The sequence below is a fragment of the Talpa occidentalis genome, unplaced genomic scaffold (assembly GCF_014898055.3).
Source record: "Talpa occidentalis isolate TD23 unplaced genomic scaffold, MPIMG_talOcc4v2.1 talOcc4.7, whole genome shotgun sequence".
NCBI lineage: Eukaryota > Metazoa > Chordata > Mammalia > Eulipotyphla > Talpidae > Talpa > Talpa occidentalis.
Window position 1 is genome coordinate 33,510,382 of NW_023605083.1, and position 26,879 is coordinate 33,537,260.

General features: G+C 38.8%; 1 protein-coding gene across 1 annotated transcript; it reads right to left on the reverse strand.

Annotated features, from left to right (window-relative positions):
- Positions 1 to 11,293: 11,293 nt before the first annotated feature.
- EQTN (equatorin) lies at positions 11,294 to 25,405 on the reverse strand. Its single transcript, XM_037492534.2, has 8 exons — positions 25,231 to 25,405; positions 24,670 to 24,993; positions 21,025 to 21,111; positions 18,901 to 18,972; positions 17,535 to 17,585; positions 16,255 to 16,317; positions 12,495 to 12,654; positions 11,294 to 12,018 (listed from the first exon to the last, which is right to left on the reverse strand). The coding sequence occupies exons 1-8, from the start codon at positions 25,304 to 25,306 to the stop codon at positions 11,478 to 11,480; spliced, it is 1,374 nt and encodes a 457-aa protein (XP_037348431.1). The 5' UTR covers positions 25,307 to 25,405; the 3' UTR covers positions 11,294 to 11,477.
- Between the last annotated feature and the right edge of the window lie 1,474 nt (positions 25,406 to 26,879).

Sequence of the window (26,879 nt, forward strand, 5' to 3'; positions counted from 1 at the left end):
TACCTAAGCTAGGATTTCAGTTGTGCAAACAAGAAGCTGACCAGAACTTTAAAAGAAAATCTTGGAGAACTAGATGATGATGATGAATATTGAAAATATCTGGCATATTCCTAGGGCTGAAAAGGTGACCTAGGAAAGACCTGTGCAAAAAGAAGACGCCATTCATTCACTGTGTCTGAACTTGAAGTCTATAAAGCAGGAAATAAAAGTTAAGGCTGAGTTATAAACAGCACCAAGTTTGAAGGCATGCCTGATCACACAGATAGTCCTTGGCAAAAGAAAACATACAGATAAGGCATTTAAGAAACTTTCTTAACCATTTGGCTAACCACTAAATTATACTGACACAGCACAACCCCCATGAAGCCAATCTTAAAATAAAACATAAAAGCAAGAAATAAAAATGATACCATACATTTAGTGGTCACACAATGAAAGAGATACAAAATCTACAGAATTAGTTCAGGAAAGCCAGGAAACAAAGAAAAACAACAAAATCCAGCAATGAAACAATAAAAATATATCTGACACTAGAATTATTACAATATACTATTAAACTAGTTTGCTACAAAAATATCATGAGCTATATAAAGAAACAGGAAACTATGCCACAGATAGGTTAAGAAAATAACAAACAGCCAAGAGAAATGACCATGAAAAGTCCAGATTTTGTAGTAGACACAGACATTAAATCAGCTATCAGAAATATGATAAAAACTAAGGAAACCATGTCTAAGAAATTAAAACATGATAATGATGTCTCATTAAATAAAGGATATCTATAAAGAGAAATACAAAAATAGAAACATCTAAGAAGTTCTGGAGTGAAAAAGTGATATGAAAAACACAAAAATTTACATGAAGCAGTTACTATAGGGGCTCAACAACAGATATGGGTTATTAGAAGAAAGAATCACAAAACTCGAACATAATCAAATATTCAGTTTTAGGCTTAAAATGAACAAAGAAAAAAGATAAATGAATAGAGGCTCAGATGCCCAATGTGTACCGAGCATACTAAAATGTACATAATGGGAGTCCCAGAAGAAGAGCAGAGAAAGAAGCAAAAGCATATTTGAAAGAATAACCAAACATTTCTCAACTGATTATCCAAGACACTCAATGAACTCTAATTAGTGCTCATCAATAGAGAAACGCACTTATCTAAGTCAGTCTGATAGATCTCAAAAAGAAAAAGTCTTGAAAGTAGTTAGAGAAAAATGACTTTTCATGTAGAAAAGGTCCTCAATAAGATTAAAGGCTGATTTCTCATCAGAAACCACATAATCTGAGCTAGACTGACATAAATTAAGATAACTGTAATCCCCAGACGATATAAAAAGAAAACAACAGCCAAGAATTCTCTATCCAGCTAATCACTTCTTTAAAATGAAGAGGACTTAAGACATTCCCAGATAAAGACAATCTGAGGGAATTAGTCACTAGCAGATCTATGCTATAAGAAATACTGAAGGAAGTCCTTCAGTCTGAAAAGGCTTCTAGATGGTTTCCAGATTTGCATGAAGAACTGAAGAAGCACTAGTAAATGCTTTTGTTTGCAATTCTTTTCTTCTATTTTAAAAGACAGTGGCATAAAGCAATAATCATAAAATTGTATTATATGCTTAATATAGTGAATTAATTTGTATGACAGTAACAATATAAAGGAGATGTTAGGAAATGAAGGGATATTGGGGCAAAATTTTTTATACTCTTTAAATTAAGGTAGCTTTAATATAAACTAGACTGCCATAAATTAAGATCATAATTGTAATACCCAGAGCAAACAGTAAGAAAGTAAAAAAAAACATAGTCAAAAAAATGACATGGGGGGCCTCCCCGGTGGCGCAGCGGTTGAGCACTGGGTTGCGAAGCTGCCCGCAGCCTCTGTGGCGCCGGTTCGATCCCCGGCTGCTCCCCGGCCACTGGAGGAGGGTCCCACATGGCGCGCAGACCTCTCCTGCCGCCCGCTGCTCCCCTCAGCAGTGTACTTTGGTCCTTCTGCCTGCTCTGCTCCCCGCTCTGGTGAATTCTCTCACCCTCCCGCGCTTCTGACTGTACCCAGTGCATGTATAAACAAAACAAACAAACAAATAAATAAATAAATAAAGCATGCCTCTATAAAAAAACAAAAAAAAAAAAAAATTAAAAAAAAAAAAAATGACATGGGTATTTAAATGGTCTACTGGAAAATATCTGACAAAAAAAAGCAAACAGTAATTGTGTAGAGAAAACGAAAAGACACAAGACACACAGAAAACAAATAGTAAAATGGATTATGTAAATTTGATTTTATTAGTCATTAGTCATCAGATTAAATGTAAGGGATCAAATACTCCAATAAAAAGGTAAAGATTGGAAAAATATGATTTACTTGTATGCTGTCTATGAGATTCACATTTCAGATTCAAAGACCAAATAGATTCACAGTAAAAGTCCCATAAACACTGAATGGGTGAGAAATGAGCCGTTACTCCGAGGGCAAATACAGGTAGGTTCAAGGAGACTTGCGTCATAACATTTTTGTCAACTATCATGTCATGTGTGTTTCATGCTTAAAAACACCTATTTAATATATTCAGTACCAGTAGCACTGTAACTCATGCCTGAACAAAACTCATCTAGCATACTTTCTCTGCAGGGCACCTGACAGTCTTATCAAACTGCTCTGAGAACCAGACAGCACAGCACCTGCGAACCATTTTGAACTGACTTCACCAATGAAAAACAAAAAATGCAAAGCCAAAACAAAACATGACACTAAATAGACCGAGAAAGGATATTTGTTAATAGCATGAGAGCTAATACAAAAAGGAAGTGCTGCCTTGTTCAACCTTAAAACGCACATGATAATTTTGTATCAATTCAATTTTTTTTGTCTCTGTGTTTACCTACAAATGACTTCAAAGCACAAGGAGTTAATTTTTAAAGTTACAAATTAATTTTAGTGAATAGGCAAATTCTCAAATGTAGAATCTAAAAATAATAAACTATTGACTTATGGTTAAAAGGTTATACAGGTTCTTCCTGGTGGCGCAAGGGGTTAAGACACAACCTATGAAGAAATACTCAGCCTTTGCAGCACGAGTTCGATCCCCCGGCCAGGGAGATACCCACATGGTGCAGCAGACCTCTCCTGACTCGCCCACTGCTCCCCTCGGCAGCGTCCTTCGGTCAACCTGCCTGTTCTCTTCTCCACTCTGTCTCTGGTGAATCCTCTCACCTCCCCCCACACCTCTGGCCTGTACCCCAGCTCTTGTATGCATAAATAAATGAATCTTTTTTAAAAAGGCCATGCAATGTCAATATACCTGTTTTTAATGCAAATACTAGATACCTTGGGGGAAACGAAGGACATACAAAATACTTAGGGTAGGAATCAATTTACTGACTGCCCACATGCGCCCCCTGGTGGATAAGAAGACACTAAACACAACCGTATACTTAAAGCTCAAGAGGATAGGAATGCATTTTAAAAGTAATGTGCTGTGAGAGAACTAAATGATTCACAACAAACTTGGCAATGGTACAATTCTCTTTTTGGGTCCAGAAACATTTTGATAACACATGATTAATTCCACTTGCTCTTCTGAAGCCTAACGGGAAAAAAATATCAGAATTACGCAATTTTGGCACAGTAAAGCCAAATTTAGCATGTTCTGAAAAGCCACAGGAATCTTAAGGTACAAAATACTGGGTAACTTTTTTTTTAAATATTTATTTATTTATACAAGAACCGGGGTATAGGCCAGATGTGTGGGAGGTTGAGAGGATTCACCAGAGACAGAGCTGAGAACAGAACAGGCAGACTGACCAAAATACACTGCTAAGGGGAGCAGCAGGTGAGACAGGAGAGGTCTGCTGTGCCATGTGGGAATCTCCCCAGCCGACCGGGATGGGATAGAACCCGCACTGCAAAGGCTGCAGACAGCTTCACAGCGCTGCACTCAACCTGCTGCGCCACTGGGGAGGCCCAACACTGGGTAACTTAATCAGAAATATTTCATAAAAAAAGTATTAAGATGACATGCACAGATTCCTATAAAAGAAATCTTTTAGTTGGAAAATCAACCACCAGTTATGGTACATAGTACCATGGACTCTGGAAACCTTGAAGTCTGCAATACACTTTATGCCTGGGGCCTCTCTGGTGGTGTAAGAGGTTAAGCACAGGACTGTGAAGCTGTCTGCAGCCTCTGCAGCACAAGTTCAATCCTTGGCCAGCCAAGGAGCTATGCACATGGCACAGCAGACCTCTCCTATCTCGCCCGCTGCTCCCCTCAGCAGTATATTTCTGTCAGTCTGCCTGTTCTGTTCCCCACTGTTTCTGGTGAATCCTCTCACCCCCCACATCTCTGGTCTGTACCCCAGTCCTTGTATTCATAAATAAATAAATCTTTAAATAAAAGACACTATGCCTGGCCAATTATCAAGGTTTTTGTCATACATTTCCAATATATTATTGATCACAAGTATTATTATATGTATATTATATATGTATAATATACATATAAAGACTATGTACTTAAGGAAAACACTTTTAGATTTAGGAAAAGGATAAAATGAACTGGTTAACCTGCCTACTAGTCTCTTGTTTATGAGCTTCATTTCATGTCACTGAAAATATGAACACCTACCATCCTGGTGTCATCAGAATCCAAGGGATGTCATCTTCAGGACAGTCCTTATCCAAGTCAAATCCAACTAATTTGTTATCTCCAAAAACAGCAAAGTCTTGACTATTGTATTCTTTCACATGCTCATCTGAGTAAGAGAACTGCGGTTGGTTTAGCGAAAATCCATGTTCAGTTTCTTCTTTTTGAACATCAAATTATTTTTATATTCTTCATTCTATGGGTACCTTTCATTATGACTGTTATTCTATGTGTCTTTTTCACTAAGATGTACATATATTTTTTTCTGAAATAAAGACATACTTTCCTCACCTCTAATGCTTCCTACCTTAGAAATGTGGCTTTAACACCATACACGTTTATAAAGCTTTTACCGTCCACTGACAGTGGTTCTAACTTGTTACTGTTATCATCTATTTGTGTGCCACTAATTTGAAGATTGCCCTTCTCTGAGGACATATGAGACCTTCCATTCATATTCAGATATTTGAAGGCTTTAAATGGTTTCAAGAGGCCTTCCTGGTGGCACAGGGGTTAAAGTCTCAGCGCTACCAAGCTATTGCCAGCCATTGTGGTCTGAGTTCCATCCCCAGCCAGGGAACTAACCCACAAGGCACAGCAGAACTTTCCTGTCTCACCCACTGCTCCCCTCAGCAGTGTATTTCAGTCAGTCTGCCTGTTCTGCTCCCCACTCTGTCTCTGGTGAATCCTCTCAGCCCACACTGCACCTCTGGTCTACCCCCCAGTTCTTCTACATATAAGTAAAATTAATCTTAAGAAAAAAGGTTTTGATTTCTTAGAAGTAAATATGGTTGGTTGGTAGGATGTTTATTATGAGGTCATCTTTATCAAATTCTTGAAGGTCTATTTTAATTCTCATGGGTAAAACCGGGACTTGTGGCAACATTTACCCACAAATTTTTTCAAGTAGTAGATGTGCTGTGTTTCAGTCCCATCCTGCTTTGCTTTTTTTTTTTAATATCCAAAAGGAAAGGTTTATTATAAAACGGAAGTAAAGGACATTTGCACAGACACAAACAGGCGGGGACACAAACTGAAAGGGACAGGTTTGATAAAAGAGAGGCCTGAATGGTCACAGGCAGGCAGGAGGGCTACCCTGCTTTGCTTTTGATGCCCCAACTAGTCCTGCAGAGTAGTTGAGAAAGGAATGATATTCAGGATTAGTTTCTGGACATTTGTGGTCCATTGCATATCTGAGGTTGACTCTTTTTGTTTTGGAAAATCTCTCTTCCTTTTGGAAACTCCCGTCTCACATTTGTGTTACTCAAGGAGGCCTTGGGCTAAATTTAGTAACCTGGAGAATCTTTCCTGCTTGTCTTCAACTTCAAAACTGACACACTCAATTTATTGATTCTTTCCAATTGTTAAACACCCACAGTTGTGCCTAGTGTGGTCCATGGAAGGTGAGTTCTAGCTTTAAAATTACTTAAGCTGAAATGCAGACTCCAGAATATCCTGGACAAATACTTTATTAGAAGGCCATTGACTCTTCTAAACACAGAGTATTGTTTCCTAACTGATTGGTTCTTGGAAGGAAAATGAGAAATCAATAACTTTCACTTTATAATAGTTTTCCAATGATTAGTTTGGCTCATTCCAATGACTGATTAAAGGTCACTCATGCCTTATTTACCTGAATCAGTGACTATACATCATCAAGACAGGCAAGGTTTCTACATAATCACTAAACTGACAAACGTGACATAGTTTGGATATATGTTAATCATTTTATTATTTATCAATGAGTGACAATTGGGAAACAGTTCAAATAGCTGAAAGCCACTTACACGTAACTATATGTAGTCTCATCTACCACATCTCCTGTCATAAGTGAAATTATTCATCTTTCCTTAGTCTCTACATTCTTAATAAGGTCTCCGATAGTCCACAGAAAGCCTCAAACATAAATAGAACCACACCCCAATCAACAATTTAAAAAAAAATCTTCAAATAATCAACAAATAAGACAAAACCCAGAGCAGCTGGGCACAATCCCGAGGAAACGCAGCCCAGCGACCAGAGACAAGGCTGCAGTAGGTTCTTCACAACACCTGGCAGCTTTTGACTATGAAAATCACAATTCCTTTCCTCTTTCCAAGATACACTTTCCTGTATCAGTTATGGGATAACTTACAACTTCTCCCACCTCCTACACAAGAAATTTCACGTCTGACATGTAGTCCACAAGATGCTGTTTAAAAAACGCTATTTTAATGACCTGCGTGCCTTGATAACACACACATGCTTCCTTTTTACACAATGAGCTTTGTCTTGGCTCAGAGGCCTTTCAACTTACCTTTGCTTTCTGCTAAGAACTCCATTGAAATCCTAAACAATGTGCCTATAACGCTGATGGAGGGAGACAGCAAGGAACAGGCACAAATTGGAGAAATATCCTAGAATACAAACATCAAATGCCTGGATTGAATTTCTATTTAAATAATCTTGGAAGGAAGGAACAAACTCTGGATATTAAGCTAGAATTGCATTTTGGCATAACTTGGGCTTCCTTTGGTTTCCACAGTTCAGAACTGGCTCTTACTTTGGGAGTGCAATGGAAAAAAAATAGCTACTTTCCCTCCATGTTCAAAGTTTAAGTTTTTCTCTATCAGAAGCTAGATTATATTGTCAGAGTGTTTTTTATGCCAGTTTCCAATTTCTGGAAATCATTTTGAGTTACTTAAGGCCTGTGTGCTTAAGAGGTTTGGGCAGTGGGTGGCAAATATCAATGCACTGACCCCCTGTACCACCCTATACCACCCTATACCCCCTAAACCCCCCTATACCGTGCCCCCACCCCCAAGCTAGATTTGGAGGGCTAATTCAGACATCTGAAGGCACACTTACAATCTGGTTTTGGCCGGAGAGGACTGAGAACCGCCCCTTTAGATTGACAGCTACTCCCTGCCCAACCCAGGGCCCAGCTCAGGTCTGTCCTGCCACGCTGGAGACAGGTGGCAGGAAACCAGGCTACAGCGGAAAAGACAGGGAAGGTGCGCCTCACCGCCAACACACCTGGGCACACCTTTTAAGAGCCCCGCACTTCCGGGCGCAGGTGTTTGCAGGTGGCGCTGACCACAGGGCCTCGGCAAGCTCCGCCCGCTGCTGGGCACGTGACGGTGGCCGCCCCCACACACCTGAGCAGCGTGGGCCGCCCACCTGGGGCCAACCCAGCGCTCAAAGCTCTCGGCTATGGCCGGGAGGCGCCCTCTCTCCCACCTGAGGAGAAGCCCTCCGGGGCCACCCTCTGCCCAGCGTACCCTGGACTCCCCCTTCCTGGGTTTCAGGAACTGAAAGGCCCTTCCCGAAAGGACCATGAGAAAGCTTCCTCATTGGACAATCCTCAGTGTCTCGCACATCTGGAAACATTTTCTTTTCTTTTCTTTTCTTTTCTTTTTAATAGAAATAATTTATTATCTGGACAACTTTTTAAATACAGGAGAAAAAGTCATGAATGTCCCCCTTCTGTCTTTTTTTTTAATAAATTTTATTTTTATATTCCCCATACAATTGCAATCCCCTTATTTTGACCCCAAGCCCTCCCCTCCCCGCCCCCCACCCCCCATAGAGTGTCTCTGGTTCATAGTTTTTTGTTGATTTTGATTTTCACTTTCTTATAGTTTTTCATTTTCCTGGTCCCTTATTTAGGTTTTCTAGATTCCTGCTATGAGTGAGACCATCCGGTATTTTCCTTTTTCTTTCTGGCTTATTTCGCTGAGCATGATCCCTTCCAGCGCCATCCATGTTGCTGCAAGTTGCATGCGTTTATCTTTTTTGAATGCTGAGTAATATTCCATGGTGTATATGGACCACATCTTCTTGATCCAGCCATCTATTTTTGGGAATTTGGGTTGACGTCTGGAAACATTTTCTGCCAGGGGGAAGAAGTGAGGACTAGCATTTAGGGTCCTCATCCTTGGTGTGTGATGCTGCTGACAGTTACTCACAGGGGCTTTAGAACAACTTGGCTCCCCAGACTAAGGCCAGTTCTTGTTTTTCTGGTGCCCGTAACCACCGCTCCATAGGAGCTGAGCTGAAAGCAGGAGAAAACAGGTTGAATCCCCCTTTTCAGGGCTGGTAAAGAGGCAGTTATGGGCTTCAAAGAAAGGAAATAGGGTGTTTGAGAAAGGAGGAAAGACAGGTTTTAAAGGAACTGGCTTTACTCTGTCCTCTCTTTAAAAAAAATATTTATTTTTATTAATTTTTAATTTTTATTTTATTTTCTATATTTTTTACCTCATTTTTCATTTTTGCACAATGTATAAATTTACATCTTGGTTATATTCCCCATGTAATTCCCACCCCCTTATTTTGACCCTAATCCCTCCTCTCCTAAGTGTGTCTCTGGTCTATAGTTGCTTGTTGATTTTGATTTTTACTTTATTATAATTAGTCTTTTTCCTGGTCCCTTATTTCGGTTTTCTAAATTCCTGCTATGAGTGAGACCATCCGGTATTTTTCTTTTTCTTTCTGGCTTATTTCACTGAGCATGATCCCTTCCAGCTCCATCCATGTCCTTTCTGGGGAAGCAGGTGAGCGGTCCAGAAAACCTGCTCAGGAAATGCAGGTTTATCGCTGGCATGGAAGGGCAACAGGAAAAGAATGGCAAGACTGACCCCCTCCCACCCCAGTCTGGCATGTGTGGTCTGCGCCTGGCTTCTAGACTACAGGAGAGGAGAGACAGGTGAAAGCTGACACCCAAAGAACTAGCTGGCATTCCTCGTGCCCCCACCAAACCAACACTTGCAGTTAACAATGGTTTCTACAAGTTGTGCCAACTGAGGATGACAAACCAATCTTAAAAAATATAGCTAGCATCTCTGTGGTCACCCTGGCCAGACTAGTGCTGTAATTTTCTCACTCTGCAACACTTTAATACTACAGGCAAGTTCTATGCTTTTATTCACTCAATTTATTCAGACCTCTTCATAATCAAGAACATTGTTGGCACCTCCTAAGGGTGGGTGGAGATAAAAGGTGGGAATGCTTCGTAGTCCACCCCTCTCCAAGCTCACTTGGAATATTTTTCCAATAAGCCCTTTCTCGAAACAGCTGCAACTACCTGCCTCAGTTCCCACAGAATTTCTTGGTGCCTGAAACAGCAAAACAAATACTGACAACCCCCAGGGCTGTCAAAAGGGCCTGGGACAAACAAAACGAAACCGCTGGGGGTAGGTAGTGTGGCTACTCTTCAAGACCACCCCCATGAGTCTAGAAAGGGTGCACTATTGGCAAACACGGGCAGACATGAGCCCCTGCTCCTACTTTTGTCCCCCAAGGCTACAGTCTGATGTAGTTCTTAGCGACTCAAAGGCAAAGCTTCATAGTTCCCAACCAATAGTAAGGCAGGGGCTGGTGTCTAGGAAGTAAAATGAGAGTGTGAGTTAACAGTCCTGGAAGTTCATGGTAGGAGAAGTGGCCTGTCAGAGCCAGCATGAGTCTGATTTCCCTGGGGAAGAAAGTTCACAGAGGTTAAGCTAGAGGTAGGGAAAACACTTTCCCAAGAGCTGAAAGAATTTCTGAGTTAAGGACCCATCAGCCTTCTGGATCCAGGGCCTACCTGGCTCCTAGTCAGTGTCTTTTCACCGATGTCCTATGAGTGGCTATTAATCTTCATAGGCCACGTAGAAAACCTCAGTTTGGGAGCAGATGCTACTTAGCTTTGCCCTTCTCTAGCAGATGATTTCTTACCTCATCTCACTTACCTGAGTGTTCCTTTCATGCTCTACAAAGTAAACTAGCCCTTTATAAGGGCTAGCATTCAATGTGATATAATGTAATAACGTGTCTGGCATAAAGGTGAGAATTCAGGAAGGCATGTATGCCCACACATATCCAGAAAAGATTTGATGCATTGTCCTAAGATCTTTCCAGTTGAAACTAATTCCTGAAAGGGGAACAATATGCCTCTCCCACTAGACTTCATTGTAAACTGAAATACACCTGGGACAGATAGCCTCATATGTCACCTTTAACTTGAATTAGTCTTTCAGATTCTTTGCTTTTTTTTTTTTTTCTTTCTTCCTATAGAACGTAGTGATGCTGGATATTCAGGAAGGGAGAGCCCTCCATGAATTCCTCTCTAGGAAACTATATGCTGGGGCCCCCTCTTTCTTTTTCTTCTTCTGGAACTCCTGGTCATCACAAATGGTTACAGATATTTCAGAAAGGGGTGTGGGGAGAGATGTGTTATTGTTTTTCTTATGAGAGCATCACTGCTGACATTTAACACTCCAGAATACTAGGCATCTCTCTAGGACTAATTTAGTTTCTTGTTTTGATAGGGCACCACTGGTTTGCCAGTAAAACATGGGCAGGTGTGTGGTTTTTGCTTTGGTATTGGGAGGGAGGGTGAGTGGTGAGTGTGATTACCCTGAAAATTCTCAGGTTGCTCCCATGTAGGGTGACTCTTCAAATGTCCCCACTTACAAATCAACACTCTGTAAGTGTGTTTGTTTGTTCATTTGATTTATCTTCCACATGAGTGAAATCATACAGTATTTGTCTTTCTCTGACTTATTTCACTTTGCATCGAAACCTACAGAATGTTACAAGCCAATTGCTTCAATAAAAATAAAACCAGCCTAGAATGAATACTTTTTATAAATCACTTATCAGCATTATTTTTTCTTGGTGAGTTTTCTTACTCCTTGTATTTTCCCATTAAATAATTATTACAGCAGAGAGAATTTTATTGAATATATTGTCCTCTTAAGACACCAGAAATGTATAAATGTATCAGCAGAATTTCCAAATCATGAAATTAATGTGAGTCACATGGAAATATTTCTTTTTTATGACCCCCCCCAAAAAAGAAGTTGTCTACTCATCCGAGAGAACGTCTTCATCTAGTTCCTCACTCTGAGGAAAGTCTGACTCATCAATCCTGCCTTTGTCGTGAGGTAAGTCTGACTTATCAATCCTGCCTTTGTCGTGAGGTAAGTCTGACTTATCAATCCTGCCTTTGTTGTGAGGAGAGTCTGACTTATCAATCCTGCCTTTGTCGTGAGGAGAGTCTGACTCATCAATCCTGCCTGTGTCGTGAGGAGAGTCTGACTCATCAATCCTGCCTGTGTCGTGAGGAGAGTCTGACTCATCAATTCTGCCTGTGTCGTGAGGTAAGTCTGACTCATCAATCATGCCTGTGTCATCTGAGGCTGTGGAGATCACATCTGTCGTTCTGGATTTTGACTCTCCTGTGCCTGATTTTTTCATTTCTGAAGAAGTGGTTCCCATATACGAGCTGCTCTCCCCACTCTTAGAAAAAGATGTGTCTGATACGCCTTCTGATGGGTGAAAGTAAGATCGACTGGCCAGCTCAGGGTTTACGGTATAGTTGCCTTCTTTGTTTGACTTTTTCAAACTGAAAAAGAAAACCATAGATTAAGAATTCTTCGTGTCCATTGGCTGCTCAGTGCAGAAACGCATTACAACAGTTAAAATGATGTATCAATTCTGTAATGTTTTGGTTACTTTGGTAGTGGGTATAAATGAATGAAGTGTTAGATCCTCAGCACATGTGCTATTTACAACAGAATCATAGCCCTTTTGCTGCAAGGCTGTCAAAGGAAGTATGCATGTCTAGATTCTTTTATCTTTTGCCATTGACTAGGGTTATTGCTATCTAGATGACTATTTAAAATACTGAGGGAAATGTTCAAGTACTATATTCCCTGAGAGACAATGTCAGGCTCCTTTCTGAATAGAGCCTGGGAATATGGAGGCAAAGCCAAAACCATACAGATAAATTTGGGCATCACTTTTCCTTAACAATCTAAAGAGAGGCGGGAGACAGTGCCACAGTGTGCGTGTTGCAAAGGCTCAGGTCTGCAGACTTACTTCGGTATCTTTGCCTTCATTTTGAAAATCATGGTACTACAGATAGCCAAAAGGATGACAAAAAGTAAGAGGGTCATCAATGAGATGCCCAGCATTAATTTTAACTTGATATCCTCCATCTTTTCCGGGTTTTCCGGAGTTGTAGCAGCTACATCAGAGCCTGAGGGTAAACAAAGACAATGCAATGGAAAAGGGCAACTGAATCCAGTGTGGTTTTTTTTTTTTTTAGGTTTATTTATTTAAGCATACAAGAAGCGGGGTACAGGCCAGATGTGCGGGAGGGTGAGAGGATTCACCAGAGACAGAGCGGAGAACAGAAGAGGCAGACTGACCAAAATACACTGCTGAGGGGAGCAGCAGGTGAGATAGGAGTGGTCTGCTGCACCATGTGGGCATCTCATCGGTTGGCCGGGATGAACCAGCACTGCAGAGGCTGTGGACAGCTTCTGAGTGCTGCACTCAACTGCCTGCGCCACCAGGGGAGGTCCTACAGTGTGTTTTTTTGGTTTTTTTTTTTTGAGGAGTAAGGGTTGCAAAGCATCTGCCAAGAAAGCCTTCCATATCCGGGTATTTAGTGCTCACTCCCCTCCACCCTCATCAACTCAGAGAAAATTATAGACTGCTCCCAGTAGCCAGCTACTTTTAACTTTTCCCCTTCGACCTCCACAGCAGTCCAGAGGAGCTGTTCTTAGCTGCATTGTACAGGATCACAGAAATTTATAAATTTGCCCGTGGCATATAACTAACCAATGTCAAAGTCAGTTTTATCAATGTTAAACTGTATATGCAGCAGAATTCCTCCTTAATAAAAGCCAGTTTAGAAAACCAGGAATTTAGAGAGACGACTGTTAAAAACAACATGATGAACTTGCACACAAGGACTAGTCTCTCAGGTGAGAAAGATATAATACTTCTGTTGAGTCATGCATTGCTTTTTCGCCTTGAGGCTTAAAAACTGAATTTGGTGTTTATTACTGAGATGAAATCTAAGGTACTTGACATAAAAAAAAAAGAAATGGAAACTTCTTTGACTTATTAAAAATAATAAAAATTATGTCTGGATCCAGAAATGTCAAAGGTTTTTTTTTTACTAAATCAGTTAAGGAAGATATAGCTTTACTACCTAGTTGTGTATTTTCCTGATTATTATGTATTTTCCTTAATGATGTACTTAAATGACCATATTCCTATTGCTCCCCTTTCTCTCAATTTGCTCCCACTCAAAAGGCCCCAGGGTTTCTATGATTTCCTAGGTAATGGTGCTTTGGTAATAAATGATGATAAACCCCCATGTCTATATTCTCTAATGTTGAAAAATTGTAATTCTCAAAGTGTAATCTTCGACCAAGTGGAGTGAAATGTGTACAGTTGTCAATGGCTGATATGTCTTTGAGGCAGATTATTTTGGGACTAATCAAACAAAAATGAGTTGTATTCCTGAATTGCTTTGCAATTCCTTAAAAGATTTTTTTGTAAAGCAGTGCGGTTTTGGCGCCTTTTTAAAAAAATCAAGTTGATAGTCAAAACTAGAACAGGAGATTCTAACTACCAGAAGATTGGAAAAACAAATTGCAAGTCTGGGCAAGTCATCTCTCTAAGCCTAGGTTTCCTTATCTATAAAATGGAGATAACACCAAATTCATTTTCATGAAGTAACTGTGAGGACTGACATCACAATTATATATAAAGTATCAGCCATATAGCATATGTACAACACATTATAGAAAAATCAATCCTTAATTACTTGAAAAGACAAAATATTTTTCAAGTGTCCCAGCATTTTTCATTCATATATATAACTTTTCTAAACAAATATTCACTCCATTTTCTTGACCCAATGCGAAGTGACTGTTCATGTCTTCATGTAGAACTTAGGTGACAGGCCTCAGATGTATTGCCAGACACTATTTTTTTTTTTTTTACAGGAGTGGTTTATTTATAGGACACAGGTTTTGGGGAAATTAATATATTACCTTGCTATGAAATCTCATTCAAAGAAGGATTTTTTCTGGAGGAGTAAGGGTTGCAAAGCATCTGTCAAGAAAGCCTTCCATATCCGGTATTTCTCATCAACTCAGAGAAAATTATAGGCTGCTCCCAGTGGCCAGCTACTTTTAATTTTTCTCCTTCGAGCTCCACAGCAATCCAGAGGAGCTGGGTTCACTCAAAAATGATTAATCCATTAATAAAACTGCCTCTATTGCTGTGGGAGTGCCTATGGTGTAGCCAGTTGGAAAGACAGTTTGGTGGCCTCTTTTTTTTTTTAATAAATTTTATTTTTATATTCCCCATACAATTGCAACCCCCTTATTTTGACCCCAGTCCCTCCCCTCCCGCCCTCTCCCCCATAGAGTGTCTCTGGTTCATAGTTTTTTGTTGATTTTGATTTTCACTTTCTTATAGTTATTCATTTTCCTGGTCCCTTATTTAAGTTTTCTAGATTCCTGCTATGAGTGAGACCATCCGGTATTTTTCTTTTTCTTTCTGGCTTATTTCGCTGAGCATGATCCCTTCCAGCACCATCCATGTCGCTGTAAATTGCATGTGTTTATCTTTTTTGAATGCTGAGTAATATTCCATGGTATATATGTACCACATCTTCTTGATCCAGTCATCTATTTTGGGGCATTTGGGTTGTTTCCAAAGCTTAGCTATTGTAAACAGTGCTGCTATAAACATAGGGGTGCAGGTGTTCTTTGGAATTGATGTGTCTGTGTCCTTTGGGTAAATACCTAGGAGTGGAATTGCTGGATCATATGGGAGCTCTATGTTTAGTAGGTCCAGAAATCTTAACACAGCTCTGCATAGTGGTTGGACCAGTTTGCACAAAGCCAACCATAGTCATACCATAGACTCCAGGATCCTTGGTACTTACCCAAATGAACTAAGAACTTATGTCCACACAAAAACCTACGCATGAATGTTTACAGCAGCTTTATTCATAATTGCCAAAATGTTGGAAGCAATCGTTCAATAAGTAAATGGACAGAGAAACTGGTGTATGCATACAATTCAATATTATTCCAAACTATCAAGCTGTGAAAGGATTTGGAGAAATCGTGATTGCATTTTACTAAGTAAAACCAATCTGAAAAGGTTACACAGTGAATGTTTCCAACTATATGACAGTTGGAAAAGGCAAACCTAGAGAGACAATTAAAAAACCAGTAGTTATCAGGGTTGGGAGGAAAGAGATGGATGGATAGGTGGAACACAGAAGACTTTCAGGGCAGTGAAACCACACTGTATGACTGTATTGGTGGACACATGACATTGTGCATTTGTTAAAACCTTAAAAATCATACAACACAACGAGCAGATCTTAATGTAAACTACAGACTTTAGTTAATAATGTATTGAGACTGGCTCAAAAGTTGTGAGAAATATCTCACACCAATGCAAGGAGAAACTGAGCAGAGGGAGGGAGGCGAGCTCTCTCTACTTCCTGTAGATTTTTTCTGTAAGCATAAAACTGTTCTGAAAATAGTCTTTCAATTTTAAAACACCACCTTCTACATAGTATTCACTTGCCTGGTCCTCCATTTGATTTATCTGTTTCAGGAATAGGAGTTAACAAAATAGGAAGATGGAGAACAATGCTTAGGAACCATAAATTTTCCTTAAACAGTAAATGTTCTTTCTGATCTGACACTGCCACCTCATATGCACTCCACCTAACTAGGGAAAACTCTCACCGTGCAGAATCTAAAATGTGTGTGAGTATTTGTGTATCCCTTTAATTGAAGTATTTTGTTCTTACCTGGAATTGGTTGAAAGAATTGATCTTTTTCATCTGCATTCTTTGTGGCTGTTGCATTTAAAACTGTTAAAATAATAAATTGGTGTTATGGTAAAGAAAGTCCATTTTCTAAAATTATTTGGTGTGTGTGCATGTGTGTATGATATACACACACATATGTAAAATCTCATTGTTCATGGCAGTTTTGATCTATAAAGTCACTGTGAACAATGAATTGGTAAATACTGAACAGTTCCTTCTAGGGGAAATATAGGATTAGGTACTTGTGAGTCTCAGTCACAGCATTTTTATCAACTAATCAAAATATAACATTGTTTTATATGTTTTTCTGCTTAAAGACACTTTATAGTGTGTATTGCTGATTCATTGAATTCCTGGTCAGCAACCCTGTAACACAGACCTTAAACAAATCTTATCTAACACGTGTATTTTCACCATAAGTCTCATCACAACCTTCTTGTGATCGGAACACTTATCAGGACTTTAACGCCACATTTGGGGGCCATTTAAGCAGCAAAATCACCCACATAAAGCATGAACATACAAAACACGTAGCACTAAGTAGACCACAAAAAGGACATTTTTTTTTTTTTTGCTGTATGAGAGCAGAAAAGAAGATGGCAGTCAGTCAGTTACATTTTTTGGCTCTGTGCATGTCTGCAAATGACCATGAAAATCTGCAAATGTTGAATTGAGGGGTTACAAGTACATTTTAGTATTTAAGTAAATTTACAAATACAGAATCTGCAATTAATGAGAATCAACTGAAAATGTGAATATTTCACATATATAATGCATGCATATATGCGTTGATACATGAATTACATTTATATGTGTGCATCTACATATGATAGGTACATCACGTGTATACAGGTATACACATGATCACATATTACATGTATTTTTAGATATTTATGATATATATGTTACTTTTTGCGTGCATTTATTTTGATATACACTTTGCATTTAGTCATGCATCTTGTCTGCTTATGTGCAGACACATACTGAGGGGCACAAGACTGGACAAGAGCCTTATTAAAAATTATTAAGCATAAGATTAAATGAATCCATCACAATATTTATAGGAGAATAAAAATACTGAGGGGAGAATCAAAATATGTGACACTTGGCTAGCTTTTTGTTTTGCATGTGTGACGATGGCAGCAATGTTGACTTATTCATTCCTAATATTAGAACTATTTGCCATGATCTTGGTTTTCTTACGTAAAGCTTTAGAAAACCAAAACATTTCCCCAGCTACCTCACTACTGTAAGTTTACCTTTCGCTAACATTGTCCAAAATGCAGGCACATTTTGACTCAGGGTTGGCTCTGTTTAAAAAACAAAATAGAAAAGGATAACAAAATAAGGTAATTTGGTTTTAGTAGATTTGTGAAGAACATCCATTCATTAGTTTAGTCAGTTAACAGTTTACCTTGAGCTCTTACCATGTGCCAGGCCCTGTGTTTGATATTAAAATCATATAATTGAACAAGTCCCAGATCTTTTGCTCAAGGAGCACACTCTCAACTTTGGAGGCCAAAGTCACTGATTATGTTTGCAGGATGATGAAAACATGAGTAGAAATGCATAGGTGGTATGCACTCATAGACCTAGTCCAACTTGCAACAGCTGGAAACCCTTCCAAAGGTGATGACACTCCAGGGTAGGTTTAGAGGGATAGAGAAATTGTTTGTCAGACAAAAAAGGCAAAACACACGTATTCCGCCGTGAGGAAACTCAGTTACGAGCAGGGTCTGGAAGCTTCGGAAGTTCTGAAGTGAAGAATGTGGATGGGGAATGTGACTGGAAGAGATGACAATGGAAAAGTTCTCCCATGGCCAGATCCTTTCAGACCTGAAGGTCTGGTTAAGAAGTTAAAACATGAACTCCGAACCTAAGTGTAAGTTGCTGAAGTTATCCAAGAAAGGGAATACCAGGAAGATCAGGTTTCTATTTTTCAATATATCCAAAAGGAATTTTGGGTGTTTGTTTTTAGTCATATTAAAGGTACAAACGAATTCAGAATAATCATAGGAACATACTTGGATTGCCTGAACTGGAGAATATAGGGTTTCATACAACAACAGGTGCATTGTCTTCAATTAGACCACTCCTTCAAGACCTTAGAGTAGAGCCAGCCTGGGTTGCTATGATTTCACAAATGTTTTATAAGGAGCATTATTCTTGGTAAGAAAGTAAACTGGTGATTTAGATTTTACCACCTCTCACTCCCAAACAGCCCACCCACAATCATCTTAGGTAACACTAATAATTGACTCTGAGGAGGTAAGTTTATTCTTTGAGTAAGTAGAAATTTTTGTGTTATTTTAAAATTAGAATGTATGAGCTACATATTAGAATATAAATTTATATATCCATATATGTACATATCTGATATAAATATATTTTATTAAAATAAAATTATATTTTAAAAAGCTCACTTCCTGTCCCTTGTCATGGATATCTGAGAAATGGCTCTTACATTTCCACCAATTAAAAAAACTTTAGAGTGACTTTAAATTGTAGCAGTACAAATTCTTTAAGCACACAATTACTTTATGTAATACTGACAGTAGTGAAACCAATTTTTAAGTCATATAATGATATGCTCCAGAAATGAATACATTGTATTAATTTTAATACTTTTTTGTTTTGCAAAGGGTTCTTTAGAGCTGTCTCCACCGGGCTTTTCGGTAGTTTGATTGACGAGTTTATCTAGAAAAAGGGATAATGGATTATCAGCATATAAAAATGTTGACTCAACATTTGCAATTAGGCATATTATTAAGCTAAAAAATGGAAAAAACAGGAAAGGAAGAAAACCTGAAGAGAAAGGCATTGACATTTACCTGAAATGACTGAAGGCAGGGAAATGAAGAAGGTATTAGGAGACTAAAGTTCGTGGGACAGTAGGTTGCCTATGGTGGGATTAAGGCGCCTACATTTGGAATGAAGCAAAGCTGGGAGCACTGGGCCACAGCTTCCTGTAGAGGAATATCTATGGGGTGAGATACATTGGTCTTGGGGCTTCCCTGCGTAGGCCTTGAAGTAGCATCAGTCTCAGCCGGCTTAGTTGCTGCCCCCGTGCAACAATAAATAGAGGAGGCAGCCTCACCATCCTCATAGGTTGGAAGTGTAGGTGTGTTAACTACTCAAAACAGAGTTTGGAATATAATGATTTGAGCCAGTCAAGGGGCCAGATTTAGTATCAATTTCAGTCTGTAATGTGGCCATAAGGAAGTATTTCAAAGAGTATATTAGGGAACAATTGTGAATGGAGGAGAGTTTTCCCCCCATGAAGTTAGCTTTGCTTAATACAGGAGTCAGTGAAATTCTAAGCAATGTATGGACAATTCCACTCAAGGAGGAGTTCCACAGAGAGGCAGAAGGAATTCAGACTGAGTCTACAAGCAGTGCCATTCCAGGCATCCTGTTGGCAAGAGAGGATGGAGAAGACACTGATTGGACAGGATTTGTACAATTGTTATGTAAAACTTAAACTCTGCTCTGCAGCCCTCATCCTCTATATTGGAGGACAGTGAATTTTCTCAGCTACTGCCCTTGTCCTCAGAATTGTTGGGACTATGTTTGAAAGAATCATTAGTCAGAATTCTCCCGGAAGTTTCCAGCTCCTTGAGAGGCTTGCTCCTTGAGAATGTGTGCACTGTTCAGCACGTATCCCTCTACCAGAGTCCATTTAAATGGAAAGAATTTCTTGTCCCAAACTAGCACTTTTTGACAATCCTCTGGTTCCCTGAATTTTGGGAATAGAGTTAGGGTTTTGGAATTCTCTCCTGTATGTTCTGGGGTTCTCAATAATCCACCTCTGAAGGAAATTGGAGGTAGGTACTTCGTCTAAGAGCTGGCTGTCTGGAGTCTCTCCCAAACAATTCAAAATCATGTTTTCTGTGTGTAAGTAAAATTCCCAAGAGTGATTTATCTAATTAATATGTGCTATTGAAATGTGCCTACCTGATTTAAGTCCCTAGATTTGGAATTGCTCAATATATTCCACGACTATCATGTAACTTTTTTTAATAATTAGGTATTGCTAAAACTGGTTTTCTCCAAAATTCAAATTACCATAGGAAGAAACATTCTTTCTTTCCTGTCTATTTATTTTCATCCTCATTTCCTTGTTCTGTTCTGAACAAGCAACATGTTTCATAGACATACTGTTCTGTTCCGAACAAGGCTTACATGTTTCATAGATATACTTCAAAGTGAAAAATGTGGCACATTTTAAGTACTTTAGAGACAATTTCAATGGTCACCAAAGTCACGTGAGGTCAACAGCTTTATCTACCAAATAGTTATGCTTGGTGGAGAGATGCAAAAAGGAAAGAACAACATTTGAAGCTGAAAGTATAAAGCAGAAAGAGTAAAAGTGTAGGTTTAAGAAAGACATGCAATTTCCTAGAGTGCTAAATTTAGTTATTAACATTTCTTTCCCTGCAAACCTAAACTATGAGGCTAAGAAATATGAGAACTCTTTGCCTTCTGAATCTATTGGTCCAATTGCCATGGAGTCTCATGTATATTTGTGTCAGAGGAAGCGTGAGCAAAAACCTAGGGGATTACCCAGAACTCAGTTGGATCTGAGAGTCATAAAACAGTGCTTTTCAGGGAAAATGTTTAGTCTTATTTAGGAACTATGACTTTCTGACATTAGCTCCACCAAAACCTTTTCCTATCTGATACTTTAAAGTGCTTGGAATCTTGCTTTAAGGGCTTTGAATAGTTGCCACAGTGTCTTTTGGTACTTACAGTTTTTTAGAGCAAGTTTCAAATCAGTTGTTGCACTCACAGATATTTCAGACTCAGTACCATTTGGATTTTGTGTCGTGAATATATCTAAAAACATAAGATCAGAAGTTTCCAGCAGTTAACGAAGTCACTTGATCCTTTACAGTTTTCCTCATATGATTTTTTTCTCAAAACACAAACACTAATTCTCCAAGAATAATTATAATGTATTTGAGGCATTCTTCCTCTATAAACTAAGAAAGTAGGACAAGTGCCAAAATAAAGTTCATGAGGGGAAAAAAAATCAAAGCAGTATTATACTCTGTGATACTTGATTATGGAAGAACATATATAAGGCATAACAGTTGCCAAAGTAGATTTGTAGATGTCTGATATGATCACTGTTTGTAGTAACAACATCAAGAAGGCAAACAAGAAGCATTTATTTGCCCTAGATTCTTCTTGTTAGACTATAGAACACTTAAGCATAAGAGGCATATACCTTCAATGACAACCAAGGTCTCCCATACACATTCACATTTACATATGTACATAGAGATCTACCCTAGAAGTTGTGAGTTTGGTTGCAATTCACAACTACTGCACATATCCACCCAGCCAGAGTCAAAGTAAATTGGATCAAGATGGCAGACTAAACATATATATATACATACACTCCACCCCAAAATCACATGAAACGATGTAAGTTTTACACATACATGAATGTAAATGTTTAAGACATACAAATATATTCATTACTCCCAACATGCATACACACACACACACACACACACACACACACACACAGTGCCCCTAATATGTCATTATTTTTTTTTAGGAATTTCTGAGCTAGTTCTATGGAGAAATAAAACAAAAGGAAATCACAACCCAACATTCACGTTGTATGAAAGTATAAGAATATAAACACTGGTGTTTTTGCAAGGACAGACAGATCAGAAAAACAAAAGGTAGCAATTGACCTAATTTCAAATGATAATTTAGACTACATTAAATGTGAATTTCATATCTTTGAATCCTCCTTGAAAAGTATATCTTTACACCTATTTTATGCCATATGCAAAAATATTTGGATTTAAGACCTAAGATGTTAAAACAAAAACATAAGATTATTTAAAAATGAAGAAATAATTTAATATATTGCATTGGAGAAAGGTCATCTGAGCAAGAAACAAAAAAGCAGCATTTACAAAATAAATTACAAAGATTGACTTGATAAAACTTAAACTTTTCTCTGTGATTAAGATAAATAAATAAGTTTAAAGTAACCAGTAACAATCTGGGAGAAAATATTTGTTACTTTACCATTGTGAAAAAAACTATTATACTAAGTATGAAAAGAGACCCTACAAATAAAGGAAAATATAAACTAATAGAAAAATTGGTCAAAGATATAAACAGCAAATTACAGAAGTAGAAATAAAGATGCCCAATAAATACCGAGACAAACATAATCAAAGTACAATTAAAATAGTTATGAAAATTTCTCACTCATCCCCAAAATATGATTTAACAATGTTCATTGTGAGTTTGTGGCACATCTCAGAGGATGTAAATTGGTGGATACTTTTTGGAGGGCAATTTGGTGATCACTATCAATATTTTAAAAGATTAATCCTGCATTTAGCAATTCCAATATTTGGTATTTATCCAAAGAGAGATACACCCAAGTGTGTATAAGAAGAATGTACAAGTGAAAAACTGCACAAAATTGAATTCTTTAATTAGATAGTTGCTAAATCATGGAACATCATTTTATGGATTGTTTTGCATCCATTAAAAAGAATGAAGTAGATGGGGATTCCGGCAAGATGGCGGCAGAGTGGATGCCTCCTCCAGATACTCACAACAAAACTGCTGTAAAACAAAAGTAATGAAGTAGATGTAAAAAGAGCTCTAGAGTTGTTAAAAGAGAAAAGCAAGTCATAATACATTTTTTATTATGTTTTTTACATGTGTTTGCAAGAAAGCTATTTTTCCTTTAATCACTCATCACCAGGTTCTTGGTTTATTTTCCCTCTGATTAATTCAAAGGAGAGTTATGGCTTGAAAAGGACATGATTGCACTATTTTGTCTACAACAGAGGCAGTTTGGTGGTGGGTATATTAGAAATCACTCCTGACCATGCTTTGTGGTAGCTATGAAAGCTGGCAATTGACTTATTTGAACATCAGGGTTTTATTTTCACCTACAAAAAATGGATACTGATTTGCCAAAGAAAAATAAAATACAACTTATGCATTATAGTTGCAAAGTGCTTGAGTATAAACTGCATCTATTTTAAGGTCTATGCATATATGTATCTTGATTGCAGTTCTATTTTTTAATGTTAATAATTATTAAAGAAGTTAGATTTACTCTTAATTAATTAATCAATCAATCAATCAATTAATTTTTAAAAGGTTTTTTTTTTTTTTTTTTTTTTTTTTTGGTGGGACCCTCACTGGTGCCCGGGGATCGAACTGGTGCTGCAGAGGCTGCGGGCAGCCTGGCAACCCAGCGCTCAACCACTGCGCCACCAGGGGAGGCCCAAGATTTATTTATTTTTATATAAGAACCGGGGTACAGGCCAGATGTGTGGGAGGGTGAGAGGATTCACCAGAGACAGAACAGGGAACAGAACAGGCAGACTGAAGAAATACACTGCTGAGGGAAGTAGTGGGCGAGACAGGAGCGGTCTCGCTGGCTGGCTGAGATTGAACCCATGCTGCAGAGGCTGAGGACAGCTTCACACTGTGGCACTCAACCGCCTGCACCACCAGGGAGACCCTACTCTTAATTTAAAAAAATTTTAACAAGAATTTTTTTTGAGGGTTTCAGTATTTAGAACAGTGGGCTTTATAAGCACATGGAAAGAAAGACGTATGAGGAATGAATAAACTAAATTTTAACAGACCTTCCAAGCATCCCAAAAGTCATCTTATTATGAGATGAGTTTTGTCACCTGCACCCCCAAACAGGTATGTTGAAGCCCCTAGTACCTCAAAATGTAACTTAATTTAAAAATAGTGTCAATAAATATGTAATTAGTTAAGATGGAGTAGGGTGGACTCCCAATTTGATAGGACTGTTGTCCTTATGGTGAAAGAGGAATTTGGACAGAGAGATGCAGGATGAATGCCACAGGAAGACAGGCAGAGATTGAAGTCCTGCTGCTATAAGACAAGGTGTTCCTGGGGCTACCAGGAGCTGACAGAGGTGAGGAAAGACCCTCTAGAAGCTTTGGAGAGCATGGCGTGGCCAGAACTGCAGTTTTGGATTTCTAATGAATGGAACTGTGAGAGGATAAATTTCTGTTGTTTTGAGCCACCCAGTTTGTGGTAGCTTTTTTAAGCAGTCCTAGGAAACTGATACCTTTATTTAATTTTGGTTAAATTACCATGGAATTAGGTCAATTGTTCCTAATGTGAATAAATAACAATATCACCATGAACCCTATTTAAAAACAATTACCAAGAGAATCTTGTTTAACTTCATAACATCTCATGAAAAAAAGTCAAAGGAAAGAATTTTATTTAAATACTCAAATGACTGTGAGGTATGTTCGAATTTCATAGGACATAAAATGATGGAGTTTTGTAAAGAGCTAAAGCAAACTGCTCTAATCAACTTGTGTATATGTAGTGTCATTAACTTCAAAGACTTACATTGTCTTATATCTTTATAATAATTGCCAGTTTTCTCATTGGCACGAGTATTATCCTCATTTCCTGCATCCTCTTTATGTACTCCTAAATGCCCTTCTTTCTTGCCTTGTGGTTGTTCATTTACATCTTTAAAATAGTTTTCATTTGGCTGGACTTCGGAGTCTTTATTGGGCAATTCTTCATTTGGATGGAGTTGGGAGTCTTTCCTAGGAATGTCTTCATTTGGATGGCTCTGTAAGTCTGTCTCTTCTTCTTTAGGCAAGTTATGTTGCTGTTGTTGTTCATCTTGATGCTCTTCAGGTATCACGGGTAACACATCACCTTCTAAAAAAAATGTGTGACATAACCACAGATCAGAAATATGTTGGTTTTTTTCACTACTTTCTTTTTTCTAGGTGCACCATTTTCCACAAAGAGTTTGAGGCAGAGATTTAAAATCTCAATTCTATCAACATTAAATTTTATATCATTCTGTAGAAAATTGATACATACCAATTTTCTAGAACAAAGGATCATCTTTTTTATCTGCTTTTTCTGTGAAAGTTTTAAGTGCTTACTCACCTTCGTCAGGGGGTTGCAAATCACTAGTGTATGAGGAAAAAACCCCAGATAAAAAAATAAACAATATAAAATTCATCGGGAAAATGATCCTTTTATCAGGTAATCTACAGTGTCTCCTCAAAGATTTCTTTCTATTGCCCAAGTCCTATAACTAGTCGGGACATTATGACATCACTGCCAAATGGAGGTCAGAATGCTGGGGAGGAATTTCCAAAGCTTTGTGACTCAGTCTGATGTGCGTTTAATTTTTAGTACTGTATCATCCAAAAATATACTGTTATAAGATTTTCTTTGAAAATGAAATAGAATCTTTTCATGAAATAATATGAATTGCTGGTCTATGAATCTGTGAGCCTGTGTGAGTGCAGTTGTAAGTCAAGCATGGCTTGACTAGTAAATTATCAAGCCTAGTGCCCAGTAGATTATCCTACCCCATTCAGGAAGTCAGTTGTGCCACATGCTGGGAGTTGTAGTCCTTGGCACCCAAGATCTCTTCAGCGTGGCGCTGGGATGGAGTCTATAAAAACGTCAGGGGATGGAGTTAATTCAGCACGTCATTCACAGCCTCAGGGTTTTCTCCTTACTCCAACATATTTTTTTTAAAAAAATCATTAGTATTGATAATAAAATGTTTTCAAAGCATTATGATTATTTTATGTTCCTTCTGATAACTACAATCAAAATATCAGTTAAAAGCTTCTCAGAGGGCCTCCCCAGTGGTACAGCTGAGCTCCCCCACTAACCAGCTTCGTGATCTTGAATGAGCCTTGCTCTTCAACTTCAGTTTCTTCATCCAGAGAATGGGAATAACAACAGTGACATCGATTTCAAGGGGCTGGGGTGAGGAGTAATTCAGATGATCCAAGCCGAGGGTTTGGCATGATGCGTGGCACCACACAAGAGTCAGGGAATGTGCCTGAGTGAGCTTGCCTGTGCAACCTCTATTGTCTCCACTTCTGCACCAGATGACAGAACGGTCCTGTTACCAATGCTTCTCCCAGTGAGTGCTTGTGGGATGGGATGGGAGAAGATGCGTCAAGTACCAAGTATCAAGTACCAAGAATAGGGCTTGGCACAAAGTTGATTCTCAGTAAATCAATTCCCAGACATTCTTTCCCCTAAAATGCCTTCTTAGAGCGCTCAACTCCTGTCTGCTCTATTCCTTGTCCCTCCCAGTACAGTAATGAGGTGTCTAGGAACAGCAGAGGATCATGTAAAAATCACCTTGTTTGGGCCTTCCTGGTGGCGTAAGGGGTTAAGCACCACATTATGAAGCAATCTGCAGCCTCTACAGAACGAGTTTGATCCCTGGCCGGCCAGGGAGCAACCCATATGATGCAGCAGACCTCTCCCGACTCACCCCGCTTCTCCCCTCAGCAGTGTATTTCAGTCAGTCTGCCTGTTCTGTTCCCCACTCTGTCTCTCACCCCCACACCACTGCATCTCTGGCCTTGTATGTCTCTTGTATGTCACCTCAGCTCTTGTATGTCTTCCCTTTCTCTTGGCAATGGGTGAAGGCCTTGAGTACCATTTTGTCCATATTTCTCTGTCCAAGTTCCACAGAAGTCTGTCTGAAGTCACTTAGGAGAGATAATATGAATTCCAATTAAAGATTACGAGCCCCACGACAGCACCATCTTTCTTCTGAG

Excerpts from the sequence above, each read along its gene's own strand:
- EQTN (XM_037492534.2), bottom strand. The coding sequence starts at position 25,306 with ATGAATTTTATATTGTTTATTTTTTTATCTGGGGTTTTTTCCTCATAC. Across the intron at positions 21,112-24,669 it reads TTATAAAGATATAAGACAAT|ATATATTCACGACACAAAAT; the intron begins GTAAGTCTTTGA and ends TTATGTTTTTAG. Across the intron at positions 17,586-18,900 it reads ACCCTTTGCAAAACAAAAAA|AGCCAACCCTGAGTCAAAAT; the intron begins GTATTAAAATTA and ends TTTTTTAAACAG.